The sequence below is a fragment of the Polypterus senegalus genome, chromosome 2 (assembly GCF_016835505.1).
Source record: "Polypterus senegalus isolate Bchr_013 chromosome 2, ASM1683550v1, whole genome shotgun sequence".
Taxonomy (NCBI): Eukaryota; Metazoa; Chordata; class Cladistia; order Polypteriformes; family Polypteridae; genus Polypterus; species Polypterus senegalus.
This window is the reverse complement of record NC_053155.1, coordinates 6,090,391-6,110,855: the sequence shown is the minus strand read 5'-3', so window position 1 is coordinate 6,110,855 and position 20,465 is coordinate 6,090,391. Positions and strand designations below refer to the sequence as shown.

Genomic DNA, 20,465 nt, shown 5'->3' with positions numbered 1-20,465 from the left:
TTAATTCTGTTAGACGTCAGTGCAGCATTTGACACTCAGGTCAGACATGACATTCTACTGTCCAGAATGGAGAACATGCTGGGTATCTCTGGCACTGCCCTCCAGTGGTTCAAGTCCTATCTGACTGATAGGCAAGAGTTTGTTAGTCTTGGCAACAGCAGATTCAGCTCAGCGCCAGTCACACAAGGAGCTCCTCAGGGCTCTGTCCTCGGCCCTCTTCTCTTCTGTATTTATATGCTTCCCCTCGGTCATATTATTCGTAGCTATGGACTGGGCTATCGTTTTTATGCAGACGATACTCAACTCTATTTCAATGTTAAAAGTGAAACTTCATCAGAGCTTTCTCAGCTCACAACTTGCCTCAGTGAAATTAAAACCTGGATGAAGCAGAACTCTTTAAAATTAAATTGTAACAAAACTGAACACCTGCAAATTGGCACTAAAGTGCAACTTAATAAAATGAGCTCCTTCCCAGTCCATCTTGGCGGTGATCTCATCAGACCTGCCTCTACTGCAAGGAATCTTGATGTCATTTTTGATTCCTCCCTTTCTTATTCCGCCCACATGAATCACATTAAAAAACTTTCTGACTTTCACCTCTGTAACATATCCTGTGTTCGCTCCTTCCTCTCCTTTTCTAATGCTGAGAAACTTGTCCCTGCTTTTATCACATCCCACATCAATTATTGTAATTCCCTACTGGCAGGTGCCCCTAATAATCTTATATCACAGCTCCAGCTTATTCAAAACTCGGCTGTAAGAGTCCTTACTCAAACCAGCAGCAGCGAGCACATCACACCATCCTGCTCCGTCTTCACTGGCTCCCTGTGTCTTACAGAATTGAATATAAAATCCTACTAATAACCTACAAAGCCTTAAATAACCTCGTGCCAAACTACATCAGTGACCTTCTCCATCACTATGTGCCTGTCCGCCCACTAAGGTCCTCTGATTCTGGCCATCTTGTTGTGCCCCACACTAATCTACACTCCATGGGTGACAGCAGTGCCTTCAGCTGTATAGCGAGTGCCCAGACTCTGGAATGACCGACCAAAATTAATCAGGTCAGCTGACTCCACGAATTCTTTTAAAAAACAACTTAAAACTCATCTATTCATTAAGGCTTTTAGCACTACTTGACTTTATTCCCCTTCTCTCAGTTTACCTCCATGTCAAGATGCTCATTTAACCTGTGTGTGTGTGTGCAGACCATCAATTATGTTGTCTGTTAGGCTTTTCTCTGAATTTACTGTCTTACTCTTCTTTATTTATTTATCTGGTTTGTACAATACTATATACTGTATACCCTGCCGTTCTATCATAATTATGTAAGTGTCTTGAGCATGGGAAAGGTGCTATATAAATAAAATGTATTATTATTATTATTATTATTAACTGTATATCGTAATTCTTTATTTGACATAGTGATAATATAATTGTTATAAATTCCTAGTGGTTTGTCTCACTTTTTCTTTGTTGTTTTTTGTTTATTCTGAGATAGCAGTGGGTGCCGCTGTTTTGTGTCATCTTCTTAATAAACATGGCCGACGTTTTCTTCCTGATTGGACTGTGTATATAAAACACATGGACTTCCATTCAGTTCAGCCTCTGAGTTTTCAGTCAAATTTATTTTAAAATCTTTTGTTTTTGTTTAGTGGTAAATGAACACTTGAGTGTTAGGATCGTTCAGCTTTTTTTTCTGGACTTGGAATTTTGCTTGCCGTTGTTGCATTGTGATTGATTACTCATTTATGACCCAAACCCGTCACTTTACTATTCTTTCCATTTATCCTTTCATTTTTTCATCTTCTAGCAATTTTTCAGTGTGATTGTTTTTTTAGCCATGTTTACAATTAAATCCCATTATAGAAATCATTGCAGAGTTTTGTTCCTAGTCCTGCTATTATTTTCATCACAATGGTTATCATCCTTTATAAACATAATTTCCTTTGTTTCTGATTTTGACTTGCAGTAAAAACAAAGCAAACAGATTCTTTAGTTGATGTCAAAATTATTCTTAAATATTCAAATGTAACACTCAGTGCTGTGAATAACAGTAAACCCCTGAACTTGACGGAATTCTGACTAAACATTTAGGAGCTTATGAGATCAGCTGTCCAGATGTGAGCGTCAGATGATTCATTGGTAGTCCTCAGTACCATCTGTCTTGGACATGAGACCACTTTACTGCTGAGTCATGGCAGGGGTCTGACATTGTGCCAAAATATTCCTGTGACATGAGAGGTAAATATTGTACTTTTTTATTAATAAATTGTCCCATCTGGACTGAGGTACTTTAATTAAAAATTACATTAAGTGTCCTCAGATAATTAGAGTGAGTACTCCACACCATAAAGGCATCACCTCACTCCAGATCTCCTGCCACACTTTTGTCTTTGGTTTCTGAGAAATTTTTTGATGACTAAAATGAGTTTTTCTGGGGAGGATTTTTAAAGATATTTTATCAAGATGATTTAGTCCTCCTTCCTCAGTGGTCCTCCATCATATTCAGGTGTTATACTGAGAGGATCTTGTCAAAGATGTCCACTCTCCCTTGAGCCTTTGTCTGTAGCTGGACATCAATAGAATGAGATTTTTCTGTTTCTATCAAAGTCTCTCCATGACATTTCTTTCTGTGCTGATGATATTATATTAGGTTTCAGTAATGTTATGGCAGACATCAAACCTAAAATGAGTTTCCTTTGCTTCTCACAAGATTAACTGGATATAAATGAATCAAAACAAAACACGATGAAGGGTTGTGGAACCACCATGTAATGTCCAGATTAGTGTAGGACTTGAGACGATTGATCAAAAATACACATTGTATCGATGTCTTGGCTAAACCTAAGATGGTGCTGTCAGCATCAGCGTTCGTTTTGGTTTTTGATTGCCCTGTTTACATCTTTTTTTAATTCACAAAGTCTTTGGTCTATGATTGTGAAATCTCTTCATAAGATTGACATTTGATAAAACCTTTAATTACAATCGTTTAAGTCAGAGTACCCACCCTCCATCTTTTCTGCTAGATGTACCGGCAGTACCTGTGCTGTAAGCCCTGCCTGTTGTCCTGAAGGAAGCATCATAGAAGACTAGGAAAGTGTGGGGACCTACTTGTAGATGCTGAAATCTCACGTGCCATCTTCTCTGGTGATTGATCCTCACTAAGGTTCAGCTTATGTTTTCATCTCATGGCGCTCCCTGGAACATTTATATAAATGGATCCAGCCTGTTGTTTCAAGCCACCATGATCAGCTCCTTTGTTGGCGATCGCCACATTTCTACAGGGGTGGAGTGGATTCTCTCAACCTTTGTCATCTGGATTGTGTGCCCAAACAGTCCATTCAGTTGATTCAAATGAAGAAACAAGTGCTAAATCCCTAGCTAACAAAACATTTATTTTAAAAGATTTCTTCACCTCACAAGGATTAGATTTTAGATTTGTGACTGAAACATGGCTACCTGCCTGTGAGTTAACGGCTTTCACTGAATTAGTATCCCCTGTGTTTTTTTTAGTTCCCCATGGATTAGTGACAATATTTAAAAGCCGTTATTACTGTCGCCAACTGAAAACTGACAGTTACTGCAGCTCTGAATTACAGTTGTTTGAAATGGACCGCTCTGTCCTATGTTGTGTGCAGAGGTGTATCGGCCTCCAAAATTTAACAAGGATTTTATATGAGAGTTCTATGAATTTCTGGTAATAATTACACCAAATTATGACAGACTTTTATTTCTTGGGGATTTTAATGTGTGCTGCCTGAGTAAACCCCTAGTTAAAGACTTTTTAAACCTCACTGACTCTGTTAATTTTGTTCAGTCTGTGAGAGGCCCAACACACGATCATGGACACACATTAGTCGTTGTTTTATCGTATACTTTACTCATCTGTAACAGTGATATTGATGGTGTTTGCTTTTCTGATCACATGACGGTTATAACTGAGGCTTCTTTACTTGCCAAACAGTCAACATTAGTGTTGAGACTCGCTGCTCTCACATAGTGAACTCCACCATTACTAGTAAATTCTCTGTGGCTTTTATGGATGCTGAGTGATTCCCCCCACGTCAGCTGAGCAACGGTGGTCTTGTCACTCTGTTTAATGACATTTGTTCTAACATTTTAGACTCTGTTGTTCTGTGTAAAGTGCTCAAAATGTAAACCTGAGCCATAGTTAAATGATGCCAGTCACACCCTGAGGTGGGCATGTAGGTGAGCAGAGTGCAAGTGGAAAAAGACAAGTTCAGGTGTCCTTTGATATTCTCAAGGGTAGTTAATCTAATCATCAGAAAGAGGTCAAATCTGCTAGGATAAAGTACTTTCAGATACTATTTCAAATAATTGTCATAAACCTAACATTATAAACACTATTCTTCACCTGTCTGTTCCTACATGGCCTGACATGATAACAACAGTCTGCGAGGATTTTCTCCAATTTTTTGTTCATAATATTGCTAACATGAGATCCCACGTGACACCCTCTGTTGATGACCCGTCTGTCCCTCCTACGTCTACAGCTGTTTGTCGTCACTTTGAGCCTGTATCTCTCACTCTATTGGTAGAAGTAATTAGTCACGTTAATCCCACAACTTGTCCACTAGACATTGTTACTACTCGTATTCTTAAAGATGTTTCTGAAGTGGTAAGGCCTGTCATTATGAACATTATAAAGAGATGTCTTCAGACTGGTTCAGTCCCAACCTTCTGTAAACATGCTGTGCTGCAGCCATTAATTAGTAAAACAAATCTGAACTTTACAGACTTGTCAAACTTCAGACTCATTTCCATGTTTTCCCTTCACTCTAAAATTCTGGAGAAGTTTGTCTTTCTACAGCTCCAAACTTTCTAAAATGAAAATGGCATTTTCTAAGTATTTCAGTTTGATTTTAACACACACCACATCACGACATGGAGTCTGCACTTCTAAGGATTCTAAATTATCTCTTTTTAATAAGTGACTCTGTGGATCCAGCTGTCTTGTTGCTGTTAGATCTGACTGCAGCATTTGATACAGCTGACCATGACATCCTCATCATCCATCTTGAGCAGTCTGTGGGGATACAAAGAACTGTTTTGAAACGGCTCAGGTCATTAATAATATCCTCAGATTTGATAGACAAATGAACTCCATTGTTAAAGTCTGTTTCTATCAGCTCAGGAGATTAGCTCAGGCTTTCTTAGCTTTCTTAGATTAGCTTTCCTTCTGTCGATGATTTTGAAGCACCAGTTCATGCATTTGTCTCTTCTCAGCCTGACTATTGCAACTCGTTGTAATATTAACTCATGGGAGTTAATCGGTCATCGGTTTGCTCATCTTCAGCTCATCCCAAATGCTGCTGCCAGCCGTCTAACAGTCACACGAAAACACAACCACTCCTGGCTAAACAGAACTCAGGATTGTGCTGTCACCTTCAAGTTCTTTAATATTTTCTATAATATTTTCTCTGTACGTCTGGTGTTTGTTTTTCTAATCCTCCCCACTTTTATAAAATCAATCCAAATGAATGTTGTTCTTGCTAGAATTGCATCACTCAGTGATCTGACCTCATGTCCCCCTCTCCATACTGGCAGAGCACCACATCACTTGTCTCCCAACTGTTCTGAATATTGGTGGGATGATTTGGTGAGAGGATGTCCACTCAGACTTGAGTTAAGGGGGCTTCCAGGGTCTCTTCTCCTGATGTTGAGCTGTCTCTGGTTAGCCTGATTAAATCTCTTCACTTAATATCAGTTGTCAGCAAATCAATAAGACCTCCTGTGTCCGAATTCACATTGAACAAATGCTCTTTGACCAGATGCAACTGTAACAAGGACCCCCCACACAGACACACACACACAGGCAGGAGTACAAAATGCATACGCTCTTTAAAATAACATTTCCCGCTCACAATGTCTGCTGCAGCTCAAACAAAATGAATACGCTCTTTAAAACAACAGTCCACACACACTCTCTCTCACACACAAACACACACAGCTCATGCAGATAAATAACCCAGGACGTTTAAATACGAGTGTGGTCCATGGCCAGCTTTGTATCCCGGCCAATACCCCCAGGCCACCAGAGGGAGCCCTCACAGCGGCATGGAAGGCCTCCGAATTCCAGCAGAGCCTCATGGACATAGTAGTTTTTATGGACAGCCCTGCTGGAAACCATGGGGGCCACCAGGAGCCGCTATAGGGAGGCTTGGGGAGTGTTATTTGCCCTATGCCCCGGAAGTACTTCCAAGTCATATGAACGGAAGGAATTAGGAATGTACTTCCGGGGTGAGAAAAAAGGACTTTTATCTGACCCGGAAGTGATAAGGAATTATGGACTAAAGGCTGAGAACACTTCCGGGTCAGGTACTATAAAAGGACCATTTGAACTCCCAGACAATAAGCTGAGCTGGGTGGTAGGAGGGCAACGCGTCTGGGAGTGGAGGGTTGGTTATTGTTATTAGTATTGTATTGTGTTTGGTTAATGAATAGTTACCTGGTGTTTGGCATGGTATCTGAGGGTTCAAGGGAGCGATAGTGCCCCCTACTGCTACAACATCAACCCCCTTTTCACTCCCAGTTGAGACCGATAGAAGCACGGCAATATAAAAAAATTCTATTTTATGGTGGCTAGACAGACTCTCGCACATGATAGGCTATTTATAACAACCCGAAGCATTTTAACAAAGCGCACGAGCACTCCATAGAGTAAGATGGACACAAACTTTTTCAGATTAGACAGCCGGGCTCGCCAATTCTGAATTAAAATTTCATTTAGTGAAATGAATGAAAGCGCATACATTACAAGAGCGTTCGTAATCACAAGCACGAGCACGCACACACATAGGAACTTTGTAAACACTTTATCCATTTTTTAAAATATTCTTACCTGTTTCCTCATAATTGATCGCAGAATCTATTTGTATATAAATTTCTACAGAAAAAAAAATCAAAAATTCATCCGTACGTTTTTAAATAAAACTTGATTCATGTATACTGACACATATGCCAATACACACCCGGCATACAGTATACTCAAAATGCACTCACACGGACAGTTCATGTGGTTAACCATTCCATGCACGTATTAAACAAGATATTTTTAAAAAACGATTTTACCGTCTCCCAAATCGGCTCCAATATACAAATTTGAGGAAAAAATATAAGGAATCAGACCTATGTTTTTTAATACATGCTTGTTTAACGCATATAATCGTCATGTATAGGTTTAATAATAATAATCCAAAAATAATGCTTACTGGGACGATGCTCTCTGCAAAATAGTCAGTATGAAGAATGTTAATATTGTATTTTAGCCATTAAAAATTACAAAGCAACGTTCAAATGAGGCCGATAAGACGAACCATTTTCAGAGAAACTGATCTTGTCGTTCTGAGTGGTTTGCATGCGAGTGATAACGAGATCCACTCGCGGTGTTATTTTATACGAAAAGACAGGAATTTTTTTGAAGTTTGAATGGTAATTTATAATCACAGATATGGTCCATTTGCCAGACAATTTACAGGTAATGGAATGTATCTGATCAAACGTAATCTCTGCATCTCCAGTAATTTTTAAACAGCTGTCCTTTCTCTGTTTAGACAGCAATTTCTTATTTTGTGTCAGATCTTATGGTCTGTTTAGATCTGAACATTGTTGGTACCAGACCCTGAGTTGCACAGCTAAAGGGTGAACCAACACCCCCTCCCCCTTAGCTTCATGCGAGCGACACATTTTTTGAAAAGAGATGAAAAATGACCTCCGTGTGTTTGAAATTGCCTTTCTCTACTCCCAGAAGGACCTCAAAGAATTCCTCAGTGGCGTGGGGCAGTTGGGGGTGGGAGATTACAACTCTGTGTCAGCCTCTGAGTTGTACAGCTGAAGTGAAAAGCTAGAAAGCTCCACGCGGCCAGGAGAGTTGGGAATTACACAGACAGCTGTTGACCAACAAGCACTGGAGTGCGCGGCTCGTTCACTCACTCGCGCGCAGCTCGTGTTTGCGCTTGTCAGCTTGCCGCAGCAAATGTATACAGCGAGAGAGATACAGAGCAGACACACAGGCCTGCTGGCAGGGGGCTGCTAAAAGCGGTGCTGCTGGTCTTTCTGTGAGATAGAAGATTCAGTTGTTGGGTGCTTAACCTTTCTGTGAAAGGATTTTCAGGGAGATGGGGAAGGCGGCTTGACTTAGATAAAATAACAGAGGTTACGAGTGATAAAGCAAAGGTTAGACAGATATTTTAAATAATAGATACAGGGGTTCTTACCCAAAGCAGGAGAGGCAATAAGGTAACTCGGCCCGGCTGGAACGCACACATACGTACGAGAGAGACACAGGCAGGCATACGCGGACACACACACTGCGCGAGAGAGACACAGGCACCGCCACGCACGCACGCACGCACAGCCAGAGAGACACAGGCAGGTGCACGCACACATACGTACGAGAGAGACACAGCGCTGAACTTACTGCTCTGTACTATTCTGTCCTCTGCATGTCCTGGAGTACAAAAGAAACAGCACCATACAGCAACATGTGCGAACTGGCAAGATCGGGGAAAAAACACGCGGTCACTGATTACAAACCGCAAGATGAATGAAAGCGACAATATATGTAAAAACATCATCGCACTAATGCAATATCATTTGAAAACGAACAGCGTTATTTTTTTAATTCAGTTCCATTCTCTCAGTCGCGTTCACGATCCCCACAATCTGACACTGCTGTTTTCACATAAAGACGCAGCTATAGCTCTAATGAGATTTATTTGGAGACGCACTATAGCTTGAATGTTATTTATATAGGGAAGAAAGTACAATGTCAGGTGCTCATTCACTGTAATAGGAACCATAGCACAGAGAGATGTGTACACTGCAACAAGTACACATGTCGTGAATGTAGGAAGGGTGTGTGGGAATTGTTAATATTTGAATGTGATGATTTTATATAGCACGGATCGAAATCAGCAGTTCTTAGCATTGCACCACGCAAGCTGTCGTATCAACCGCATACTGTAACTTGCTTTATTTTTTCTTCACTTATAGTCTAGTATAAAAGTGCACTTGTTTTGTTATACTTGTACATCAACATATGTTCCTGTGTTTGAGCGACACGGGCATGTTAAAAAAAAATAGACGTGTAATGCCACGAAAAGTGCACGCAGGCACTTCAGTTATAACATTGAGTGCGAGAATGCAGTCACAAATGCGCTGCAGAGCTACAGCGCATCTTTATGTGAAAACAGCATTCTCAGATGGGGGGTAGGGAAGGATCCTGAACACAACTGAGAGAATGAAAAGTGAATAAAAATAAAAAAAACTAACCTTTACAAGTATCATAAATTACACTGGCTGTTACACACTGAAATCAAATGTATGTTTTTATTCTAAAATAGTAAGAATAAGAGCAGTTTACTTCTCAAAACTGAGTCGTGCAGGATCGAACTCATGACCGTTTGATTACTAGTCAGCATCTGATACCATTATGCTACTGTGTCAGCTGTAGTAAGTGTGTGTCAATATGGCATGCTAATGTGGCTTTTTTCTGCAGTTATATTTTTGAATAAAAGCATACTTGTTCTGTTATATTTGTACCTTTTGTGAAAGTGTTTGATATTTGGACTTCAGGCTTCATACATTATATAGTTTATGCCTACAATTTGTCATTTACTACTACAATATGAAAAACGTTTCTGTTTTAAAAAAGTGTTTTTACTCGGATTACTGTAGAAACTGAACACACGTGAAATGCGTGTATTCCAAATAATGATCTATTATTTCCACTCTAAAACTCCACTTCACTCCCAGATAATCAATCAAGGCATGAGCTGGGAGAAGTTTGTGCACGTTCTAAGTCGGTGGGGAATGGAATAGCCGGCTACTTGCAGTTTTCTTTATCAGCACATTTAGATTACAAAAGACGCTGGTGGAGAGGTGAGAATGGTTTTAAGAAGCGATTTAAGGTGGGACGGATCTACGAGTTTTTTCATAGGCTCTGGTAATTCTAGTGTTAAATATATGAGTTATTACATTTTTTCACTTGTGGCAATCAACTTTTGTTACCTGTCCTATTACACTTGCTGAACAAACAAGCCCGAGCCTAATGTTTCTCGATTGTTTACCTTTTTTGTAAGTTGCTTTGGTTATAAGCGTCTGTTAAGCAAATAAATGTAAATGAGTAGATGCTGACCCACCGACTGCTCTGCTCCAGCATCAAGGGCTGGGCTTGAATGTGTCCTGCTAGTGGAGTGGCCTGAAAATAGCAGTGACCAGTGTCCATCATGGCTGTGTTTGTTTTTTAATCATCAGGTGTAGCTCAATAGCACAAGCTGGTACTGCTCCTAGTAAAAAGTGACAGTAATCCAGACGTGACAAGACCAATGGCTGGCTGTTATACACAGTGAATTTGTAGGAATGAGAGGCATTTGCAATGTTGGTCAGTGAAGGTGAGCTGGAGTTCGATCACCACCCCAAAATGATGTACTGACTTGGCAGGTATTAGTAATACCTGATAAGCAGAGCTGGACAAAGCTGGGGTGTTCAATAGATTGACTGGCTGGTAAAACAAGGACCTTTGTCTTTGCCAGGTTGAGATGGAGATGATTTCTTCATCCAGGTTGATACATCCATAAGATATACTGAGATACTAGATAACACTGTATGGTAACACTAGTCAATGCTGTGTGTCATTGGTGTAGCACTGATGTGAGAATCCATGGTAGTGGATGATGGGACCTACTGAGGTGGTGTTCAGAGAGAAGAGCTGTGGACCGAGCACTGATTCTTGGAGCATTCCATGTTTTCCTGATGTCCCTTTGATACTTTATCTCTCCAGGCCAGGACACACGGTAGGATCTGCACGAGATGTAAAACTCAAACCATCTGAGAGCAGTCCCAGTGTTGCTGAGGTTAGATAGGGTGGTGAGAAGGATCTGATGGTTAGCTGTGTCAGTGGCAGAGGAGAGATCAAGGAGAATGACACACTGGTAGGTTGAGTCAGCCATAGCGTGTCGACAACAGTCAGCAGAGCCATGTGAGTGGAATGGACCTTCTTGGTGCCTGACTGATTAGTATCAAGTACTCTGTTTTGCAAGAGGAAAGAGGAGACCTGTTGACAGACAGAAGGTCCAAGTGTGTTAGATAAAAGGAGAGAAGAGGAGAGCCTGGTCTGTAATGGCCTACTTGAGATGGGTCAAGTGTGGGCTTTTTAACACTGGAATTACCGAAGCTACGAAAAAACTCGTAATCCCGGATCACCTTAAATCCCTTAGCACCTCTTCTCATCAGCATCTCTTGTTTTGCAAATGTGTCAATCAGCACAAGCAACAAGCAGCCTGCTATCCCATCACCCACCTTGATATTTGTAGACATGGAACACACATGAGTAGGAGGCATGTGTTCCACATAACGATATACTGTGTTATTTACCCTCTACAACTCCAGGTACATCACACACAGATAAGGAGCCTTGAGTGTTAGCTGGGAGAGTTGAGCTCCATTGAGGGTGGGGATGTAATAGTAGACTGCTTGCTGCTTGTGCTGATCGACACATTTACCAAACATATAAGGATATAAGGTGGGCCGAGATTATGAGTTTTTTCGTAGGCTCCAGTAATGCTAGTGTTAAAAAGTGGACTTATTAGGACCTGTTTGACCATCATAGTAAAAGTGTTTGTGCTGAGTGAGGTGTTGATGATGTGTGTGACTCCAGAAATGAATGAGGGAGAGATGGTGTGAGGGGACAAAGACAAGCGGACAGGCAGTGTGATGACTAAGGAGGAGGCCGGAGACATCAATGATGGAGAGAAGACAGAAAGAGGAGAATGGAGTGATGTGTTCAGGAGAAGCAGACACACTGGTAGGGGTGATGAGAACTGACCACTGATGATGGCCACCTTTACTTATAAACTCCATGTGCTTCCAACTCACACATCTAACTCAACCTTCTACAGTCCTGTGAAGCCCTGCAGCCAGGCACAGTTTGTGAAAGACACAAAGCAGATTAAAAATGAATCTTTAACTAAGCCTGCTCTAACTATATAAACTGACATTGATCTACAAAATCCAGAGAGTCACGTATGCAAAGGCTAAGATTCAGAGAGGACTGGGACCTCTCACTTTCTGCACACTTTATTGGTTTGTAGATTTCATTTTAAAAGATAAACCCTATCAGTTTTTGTTTATTTCATAGGCTTTTTTAAATAGGCAGCGGTAAAACTCCTAGTTAGATTCACTTTGGTTTATTGTTCCATAATAATAAAAAATGTCTTACCACTCCTGACACATGAAACCTCACGATGGCTGAATGATGGAAATGCTGGAGCTCCTTGCCTGCTCACCTGGGACTTTAGATTTGTGGGCTTCTTTAAACTTCCACCCTCAAAACCTAAACTGCACCTGGATAACATTAAAGTGAGAGCACTGAGAGCACCTCAGCTGAGTGCCTTGTGTTTGTTTTCGTCAACAGTATTTAAGGGCTTCCCAGCACAGCGCAACTGTGGATTTACATGCTCAAAGATGGTTTAATACAAGCTCGCTGTGAAATTTTTATGACTTTTCCACGGTGTGATTCCAAGCTGGTGCTCACTACGGGGCACAGAAGTGCATTTTACCCACTGAGAGGAGAAACAAGGAGCAAGTGTTGCTGCATTTGTCGAGGATTTCCACAGCAGTTGAAAATGCTGCCTAACAGTTGATGTTTCTACATGGCTGTCTACCTACAATCTGAGATCACTCAACTGCCTAAATACAGAAATATAGCTGAACATTAAAAAGATTCCAGTAAGTTAGCTTATAGAGAGAGGGACAAACCGAATCTTCTGTTATCTCTGTTGTCAGGTTGAAGCTGCATTCTGTTCAAATTAAGTAAAAACTTTTGTGAATTTGTTGCTAACATTCACTTCGAAGGTTTGGCTCTTACAAGGAACAGTGTGAGGGTTTTTTACAGTGGCTGGAGTGCCAATTCTGCCACCAAACCCCAGGTTTTTCCCTGCAGGATGGAGGGCCTACATGCAGGGCTGGATGCAGAGACAATTACAACATTTCATTTTAATAAGAGCCACACATTATTCTTCAATGCTAAGTAAAGATTCAGTCATACCGCACAAACAAATATGTAAGAATTTCTCCTTTCAGTTAAAACTAGAATTATTTATTTATTTATTTATTTATTTATAAAGCACTTAAAAACAACATCAAGGCTGACCAAAGTGTTGTACAATAAAACCCAACATATCAGACACACAATAACCAAAGGATAAATGAAACAGAAACACATAAACACATAAGAGCTGAGGAAATTCATAATAAAAAGTTCACAGATAGTCAACTCCCTGAAGCCTGTAAAAAGATTCATAATGCCCTTAATTAGGCCATCTTAATTTTTCTCACAGCTCCTCATCACTGCGCCAGTTGCCCACAATAATCGCCTGCAATCCCATCACCCACTGAGGCAGCTAAAGTCAGACACAAAATTTTCACAGCTGAAATCTGTTTATCTGAGAGTGAGGTGTATAAGAAACTAACATATCATTGTTGGAAATACAAACACTTCATGTGTGTTCCGTCTCTACAACAATCTGTGTAAATGTAGGATGACAGGCAATGTGACACAAGAAATGTTGAACACATAACTAAAACAGAAACTTTTTTTATACGTTATCGTAATAATGACAAAATGTTGACGTGAAGTGAGTAATATGTGAAGACTGAAATCCAAATATCAAATAAACACTTTCGCGAAATGTATAACAGAACAAGTGTACTTTAATTGAAGAATAAAATCAAAGGCCCCACCATCCTCCCCTTGGCCCGCTGTGTCTCTCTTGGATTTGTGCAAATAAATCGGTGCCACGAGTAAGCTATGATACTTAACATGATGAGAGAAGTCACAACTGACATGTTCAAGCAAATTATAGAAAAAAAATGATCTAAATCCATGAAGTGGTTCTCTCATAAAAAGCGGACAGACATACATGCAGGCAGACAGCGAGACATGCATCATAAAAATCAATTAAACAACGGGATGCTAATGTGTGGTCTGCCTCATTAGGTTATTGTGAGACCCTCTGACATGTGAAGATCAGACAGACACAGCCAGAGCGACTGAAACATGAAGAAAACTGAGAGAGTCTGTGAACTGGCTGGAGATCAGGAGTGAATGGCTTTGAGGTGAAAAGGACAAGCCACCATTACGCAGAAAGAACACAAAGGCATACAATCCAGTTGTCAGGACAAAACACGGATCTAAATATGAGATTAGAGTCATGTTAGAGATTAGAGTTCATTCAACAGGAGGTCTAGTAAACACAAAGTTACAAGAATCCACAATCTCAGAATACCAGCAAGAGCACAATGGTGACTTTTATCTCACTGCGGTGTGCTGGTGACATCAAGTGTCACTAATCTGCGGTCACCTGGTCAGAGTGTCACTAAGGCAACAGTAAATAAATGCTCCCAATATGGCAGTGCTCATAACAGAGTCACAGTAACCAGACAAACTCTAAAGGTAAAATGAAATGTTAGATTTGGATTCTCTGATATTTAAAACCTCTAATTAATGTTGGTGATGTCATGTGATGGAAAACTGCAAAAAAAAGAAAAAGTTGAATGTTGCCCTAAACTGGGCATCACTAAATGGCAGGCCATGGTCCAGACAGCACTATCTGGACTGTGGAGCATTTCTGATAAATGAATGGCAATGATTAGTGATATTCAGGCAGTGCTTTGTATCTTGAGGTGGACGGCTCTAGATGTGTCACTTAACAGAACAAATCAAAGCCAATTGTTTACAGTGCTTGGACAGAGCAAGCAGAAAGAAAAGAAAGAGCGACGTGAAGCAAGGTTTGTCCAAAAAAAAGGAAAGTAGACACAGAAAAATGTGCTTTCAAAGACAAATGAATGGATGGACCAATATATGTTCATTCTTCCTGTGGGAAGTTCAAAACCAGTTTGACTCATGTGCTACAACCACAGCATTAATAAAAAGTAGCAACGTGAAGCACCACTATGAGACTTGGGGCCGAATCTATCTGTATTAAAGCATTTAGGTGGTGGCAATACTGAGGGAGAGAACCTCTGATCGCATAGAGAGGGGAGGACATCAGTAAAGACAGAGAAAGAGAGACGCCAAGGAGTTTGTGCTGGCAAGTTCTGTGAGGATGTTTTTGCCTACACTTATGGAAGAAAGTCTTCTTTCATTGTATTAAGGAGTATGAACACACAGGTGGTCACAGGGGCAAACTGTATTATAGTAGCTAGCATACGACCCTGAAGACAAGCGATGCTGGGTGGGTGATTGACTGTGAAATGTCACACAGGTACACTGAAATGTGCACTTCATGAACCTCTTAACATTCCTGTTACACTTTATAAGACCAGAAAGGTTTAAAGAGACAGGCGAAGACTCCTGGAGTATTTGATAAACAGAACCACACAGAATAAAAGTGGGATCATGGAGAGAGGCACAGCACACAACTCTGGAAGATGATCAGTGACACTGGAAGAATGAACGTGACTTTAGAAACAGTGTAACATACAGCAGTGGCTGCGTTCAGTAACTGATAGTTGACAAGGCGTTTGTCATGGCCACAACAGTAGGAAGGTGGTCCTTCTGAAAGTACGGCTGTGGATCATTGAATGTTTAATATATGTGCCTGTTATCGAGCTTTACTCCTAATCAGTGCACACGCGTGTGTGTCTATGTGTCTCGGCCTTTACATTTTGTTGCAGTATTATTCTTTAAGTTATCGCAAAGTTGGAAAAATGATGTGCAGCTGAGCACAGTATCCCACCTTATTATGTTTTACTTCTTCTTCATTTTCTATTATTTTAAATATTATGATTATTATTATTATTATTATTATTATTATTATTATTATTATTATTATTATTATTAAGGCATAGCATTAGTATCAGAAAAAAACAGAAGGTCATAATGAAACTACAAAACGCCCTCATGAGCGAGAGTTTGTGGCTGATCGTGATGTCACTCATCCTCAAACATGAACTTTTACACCTAGCGGGGAGTGAGTGTAACACTCCTCATAACTACTTCTCATGTCCTACTCTGTAGTAGAACAGACTCTTATCCTAGTCAGATGTTTAGTGCAATACCTAATTGTAATTCTGAGATGCTTGATAAATATGGACATAGAAGAAGATCACAAACAAATCTGGCACATTGATGATCAGAGTGACCCATCGTGACAGTACATGTAAGAAAACGGAGGGAGAAGTTGCTTCTCATATTTCCAAAATGACACAATTCAAAGATCCAATAGAATATGAACTCCTAATGAACGGTCTTCACACTCGAGTCCCTGATAATGAAGTTTCTCAGCTGTATTGATCTACAGACAGGTTTTCTGGAAGTCGGACAAATCCGTAATTATTCTTTTCTCTCCTTCCTTCACTTCTTCTCCTAAGTGCTGATTGATCATTTGAATGCAATGAACGCTGCACTTCAAGCTTTTTGGCTCTGGCCAATTCAGATGTTACTTACCCCATTCGCTGTCTGTTGCCCACCTCCATGTCAGTGTTTGTTCATTCCTTACCAAATGTTGTGAATTTTAAATTTCAGAGGCTCTGAGTTAATTATCAACCTCGCTGCGACTTTGAACTTGAACCTATCACTAGATGAATTCCCCTTGCACTCACTCCTGGCATAATTCACTTCTGAGTTACATTTGGTAAACTCTTACTGAGCTATAAACCCATCCACTTGTTGATATTTTTCTTTCTTTCTTTCTTTCTTTCTTTCTTTCTTTCTTTTTCTTCCTGCCATCTTTCAGTAATGTGGCTATGTTGGTTATATTTTTTTTATCTCACTGCCACTTAAGTCCACAATTACAAACACACTACAGAAATGTCTCCGTTACTTGAATCCTGTTATGTAACAAGACCTTCACAAAGGCTTCTTCTGTTCTTACTGACACTCACAAAGCATCAGTCCGGCGGTCATTCACCTGTGTGCAGTGTGGCGTATCGTCATGGTGGTCACATCGATTATGAATATGAAGGATTCACAGGTCTTAAACACGTCTGTGGTAAGCCACCTCAGACCACCAAAGTGAAGTTCTGTTAGCAGGCCACACTGCAGAGATGAATAAACACTTCACTGATGCTTAGTAAGTGTTATGAAGACCCAAAGAAGTGTTTCTTGTGGTCTTGTCACATAATAGTAAATGAGTAGTAGACACATTTTGTCAATACCTAAACTGAATTATTACCAGAAAGGTCTCAGCAGGTAAAATTGACAATTCTACAGTTCTGTCCTCTTTCCATTTCAGATCTTAGGAAAATAATATTAAAGAACACAAGCAGCTGAACAAAACAATGACAACTTCCTCATCTAAACGCAGACCCTGATCTTTCACTGTGCAGATCTCTTCAAAGATGATGCTGCTTACGTCACACAGAGAAACAACCAGAATCGAAAGACCCCACAGGCAGTGTGAGGGCACCATAGCAGGGCACATTTACCTGAAATACCCCACACTGTTGTTAAAATACGACATTAAAGGCAGAAAACACTGAAACAGATTGAAGAATTAACAATGCGTACGGTCAGCTGAATTCACCTTGAAGGACTCTAGAACTCATCTCCACTTAGATACAGCACTGCTTCACATACAGCATAGAAGGTACTGAGCCTGAACTACTGAAGGCACCTGAGCTCAGAACGATTATTGTGTACCTCAGTGTCTTAGAATCACATCTCAGGAAACAATTAAGAAAATCAACTAATAAAGAGAAGTTAATGAAATAACAGAAAGAGAAAAAACACAAAAGAAACTGTGAGTGAAAATGAGGTCCCAGAGTCTGGTGGGGTCTTATCAGAGGTTCATGCCTCAAAGCTTGGGGACAGCTACACCCTTCACTGAAGTGATGAGACAGTGGGCACAGACTGGCTGTCATTTGGACTGTCCAGCTAGAGGGCTCTTTCAAAGCCTTTAAGACAGATTCAGGTACCTCCGCTGAGGGCTCTCAAATTCCCCAGATGGACATGCGTGAAAAATGACAGCAAACAGTGTTGTTCTGGAGCTTTCATGGTGTAGACTTCCTTACTGTGCACATCAGCTGCCAATCACCACCCTGAAAGGCTGTGCTGCCACAATGGGGAGGGTGGGATTGGCACAGTTCAACGAGATCAGGCAAGAACCATGTAGTAGAGACCAAGAGTGCCTCAAGAGTTCTCTGTTCTAACCCCAAAATGATGACATAGAACTGTACATGGAATTGGACGTCATTCTATAAGGCTTGGTGTCGTAAAACTGTTCATCTGCACTAAGCTACATCAGAACTCTAAGTAGCAAGTCAAACAGCCAGCTAAAGACCACCTTTGTCATGTTTGGTTGTGTCGGTGTAACAGGCTCAAGACCGGGTCAGGTAAACTTTTCACAAGCCTTCTATTACCCAACACTATGCATCTAAGGAGGCCGAGCTGACTGTGACATCAGGTGGTTAAAATTCTAAAGTAAAATTCTGAAATGTAAAGCCAAGAAAATCTGATAATCTGGAAAACATCCAGCATCTCTAATGTGGACTTCAGTATGTAATAAATAAATAATATATACTGAAGTGAGTTAAACTTTAACTGCATCTCATCTGTCAGTGTATGTCATATTGTCACATTGTGATCTTCACTCTCTGGGCTCCTATCTCACATGTTCATCCTCAGTGTCTCCTCAGATGTTCTCTCTGTTTGTGCTCTCAGCTTTCTCTTTAAATCTCCTCCTCCTCCTCCTTCTCACATAAGTCACTTCCTTGTTTGCCTGACTGATTCTCTCTGCCTGCCTCTCCTCAGACTGAACGATGGCTGAAGCCCAGCTGTTTATATCACAGGATGACTTCACCTGCTCACTGTGTCTGGACATCCTGACTGACCCCGTGTCACTGCATTGTGGTCACAGTTTCTGTCTGAAGTGCCTCACTGACTGCTGGGATCAGAGCCAAGTGTGCCGCTGTCCTCAGTGCAGAGAAATCTACAATCTGAGGCCACAACTGAGAAGAAACACTGTGCTGAATGAAATCCTAGAAAATCTAAAGAAGACAGGACTCAGTTCTTCTCCATTTCAGAAATATGCTGGCCCTGGAGATGTGGAGTGTGACGCCTGTACTGGGAAGAAGTTCAGAGCGGTGAAATCCTGTCTAACCTGCATGATCTCCTTCTGTCAGACTCACCTGCAGCCTCACTATGAGATAGCAGCCTGGAAGGACCACAAGCTGACTGATCCTGATGGAAATCTGAGGAGGAAACTCTGTGCAAAACATCAGAAACGTCTGGAGATATTTTGCAAAACTGATGATTTGTGTATCTGCATGATGTGTGTGGTGACTGGACATAAAAGTCATGAAATAGTGGAGCTGGAGACGGAAAGAGAAGAAAAAGAGGTGAGTAGGATAAAGACAAGCTGATAAAGACAAGCTGCAAGCAGCCAGCTTAGAACATACATGAACTTCTCCCAGCTCATGCCTTGATTATCTGGGAGTGAAGTGCTGGAGCTTTAGGGTGGAAATAATAGATCGTTATTTGGAACACACCCATTTCATGTGTGCCCCATTTTTACAGTAATCTGTGTGAACACATTGTTAAAACAGAAACTTTTTCATATTTTAGTAATAAATGTTACAAAATGTAGGCATAAACTATAGAATGTATGAAGCCTGAAGTCCAAAGATCAAATAAACACTTTCACAAAAGGTTCAAGAGCAATACAACAGCTTTTGTGGTGTAGCTGGTAAGATTTGCTGACTCAGAGTGCAGCAGGCCTGCTGTGCCTCAAAGACCTGAGTTTGATTCCCTGCTGGGGAGAAAGTGTTATTTTTTTTTTCTTTTTAACCTTCACCGCTCTGCCTGCCTGCCTGCCAGCCTGCTTTCATAGACGTGCTGGGCCGTTTTTCTTTTTCTCTTAAGTAAATCGTTAAGTTTAAAATGTCAATCGCAGTTATTGCTTTTGATTAATTAATGCTTTCATTGATTATAGCTAATACTGTTATCAAGTGGTCGCTATTTTTGCCTGTTGTATACAATCTATCTAGCATCTTTCACATTTATCTCCACTCTCACTGCCTGCTTGCCTTTGTGCAGCACCTGTCATATAGTGCCTTTCACATCTATCTATCTATCTATCTATCTATCTATCTATCTATCTATCTATCTATCTATCTATCTATCTATCTATCTATCTATCTATCTATCTATCTATCAACTTATGTCTGTGCATTATTCAGTGATCTGTCTGACAGTGTGTGTCTTACAGAACTTAAAAATAAGAACAGTTATATAAGGACACTTATTCATGTTAATTGCAGTCTCAATTTTTAACTCCTCTTTGTTATAAAAAAATCCTGTAGAATGAATGACTAGGAGACGATACGTGATCTTCACATTAAGATCACGGAAGACAAATAAAAGAACCATGAGACAAAAGAGAATAGGCAAAACAAATCAGTAGTGTAAAGGCACACAGCATACACAGATACAGGGGTCT

General features: G+C 40.6%; 1 protein-coding gene across 2 annotated transcripts in view; it reads left to right on the top strand.

Annotated features, from left to right (window-relative positions):
• The first annotated feature begins 18,762 nt into the window (after positions 1–18,762).
• The window catches only part of LOC120521723 (NACHT, LRR and PYD domains-containing protein 3-like), a 106,011-nt gene continuing 104,308 nt past the window's right edge, over positions 18,763–20,465 (top strand). For both annotated transcript variants that reach the window (XM_039743127.1, XM_039743132.1), the window contains exon 1: positions 18,763–19,365. In XM_039743127.1, coding sequence (XP_039599061.1) covers positions 18,787–19,365 — 579 coding nt within the window. In that variant the 5' untranslated portion in view covers positions 18,763–18,786. The remainder of the gene's footprint in view (positions 19,366–20,465) is intronic.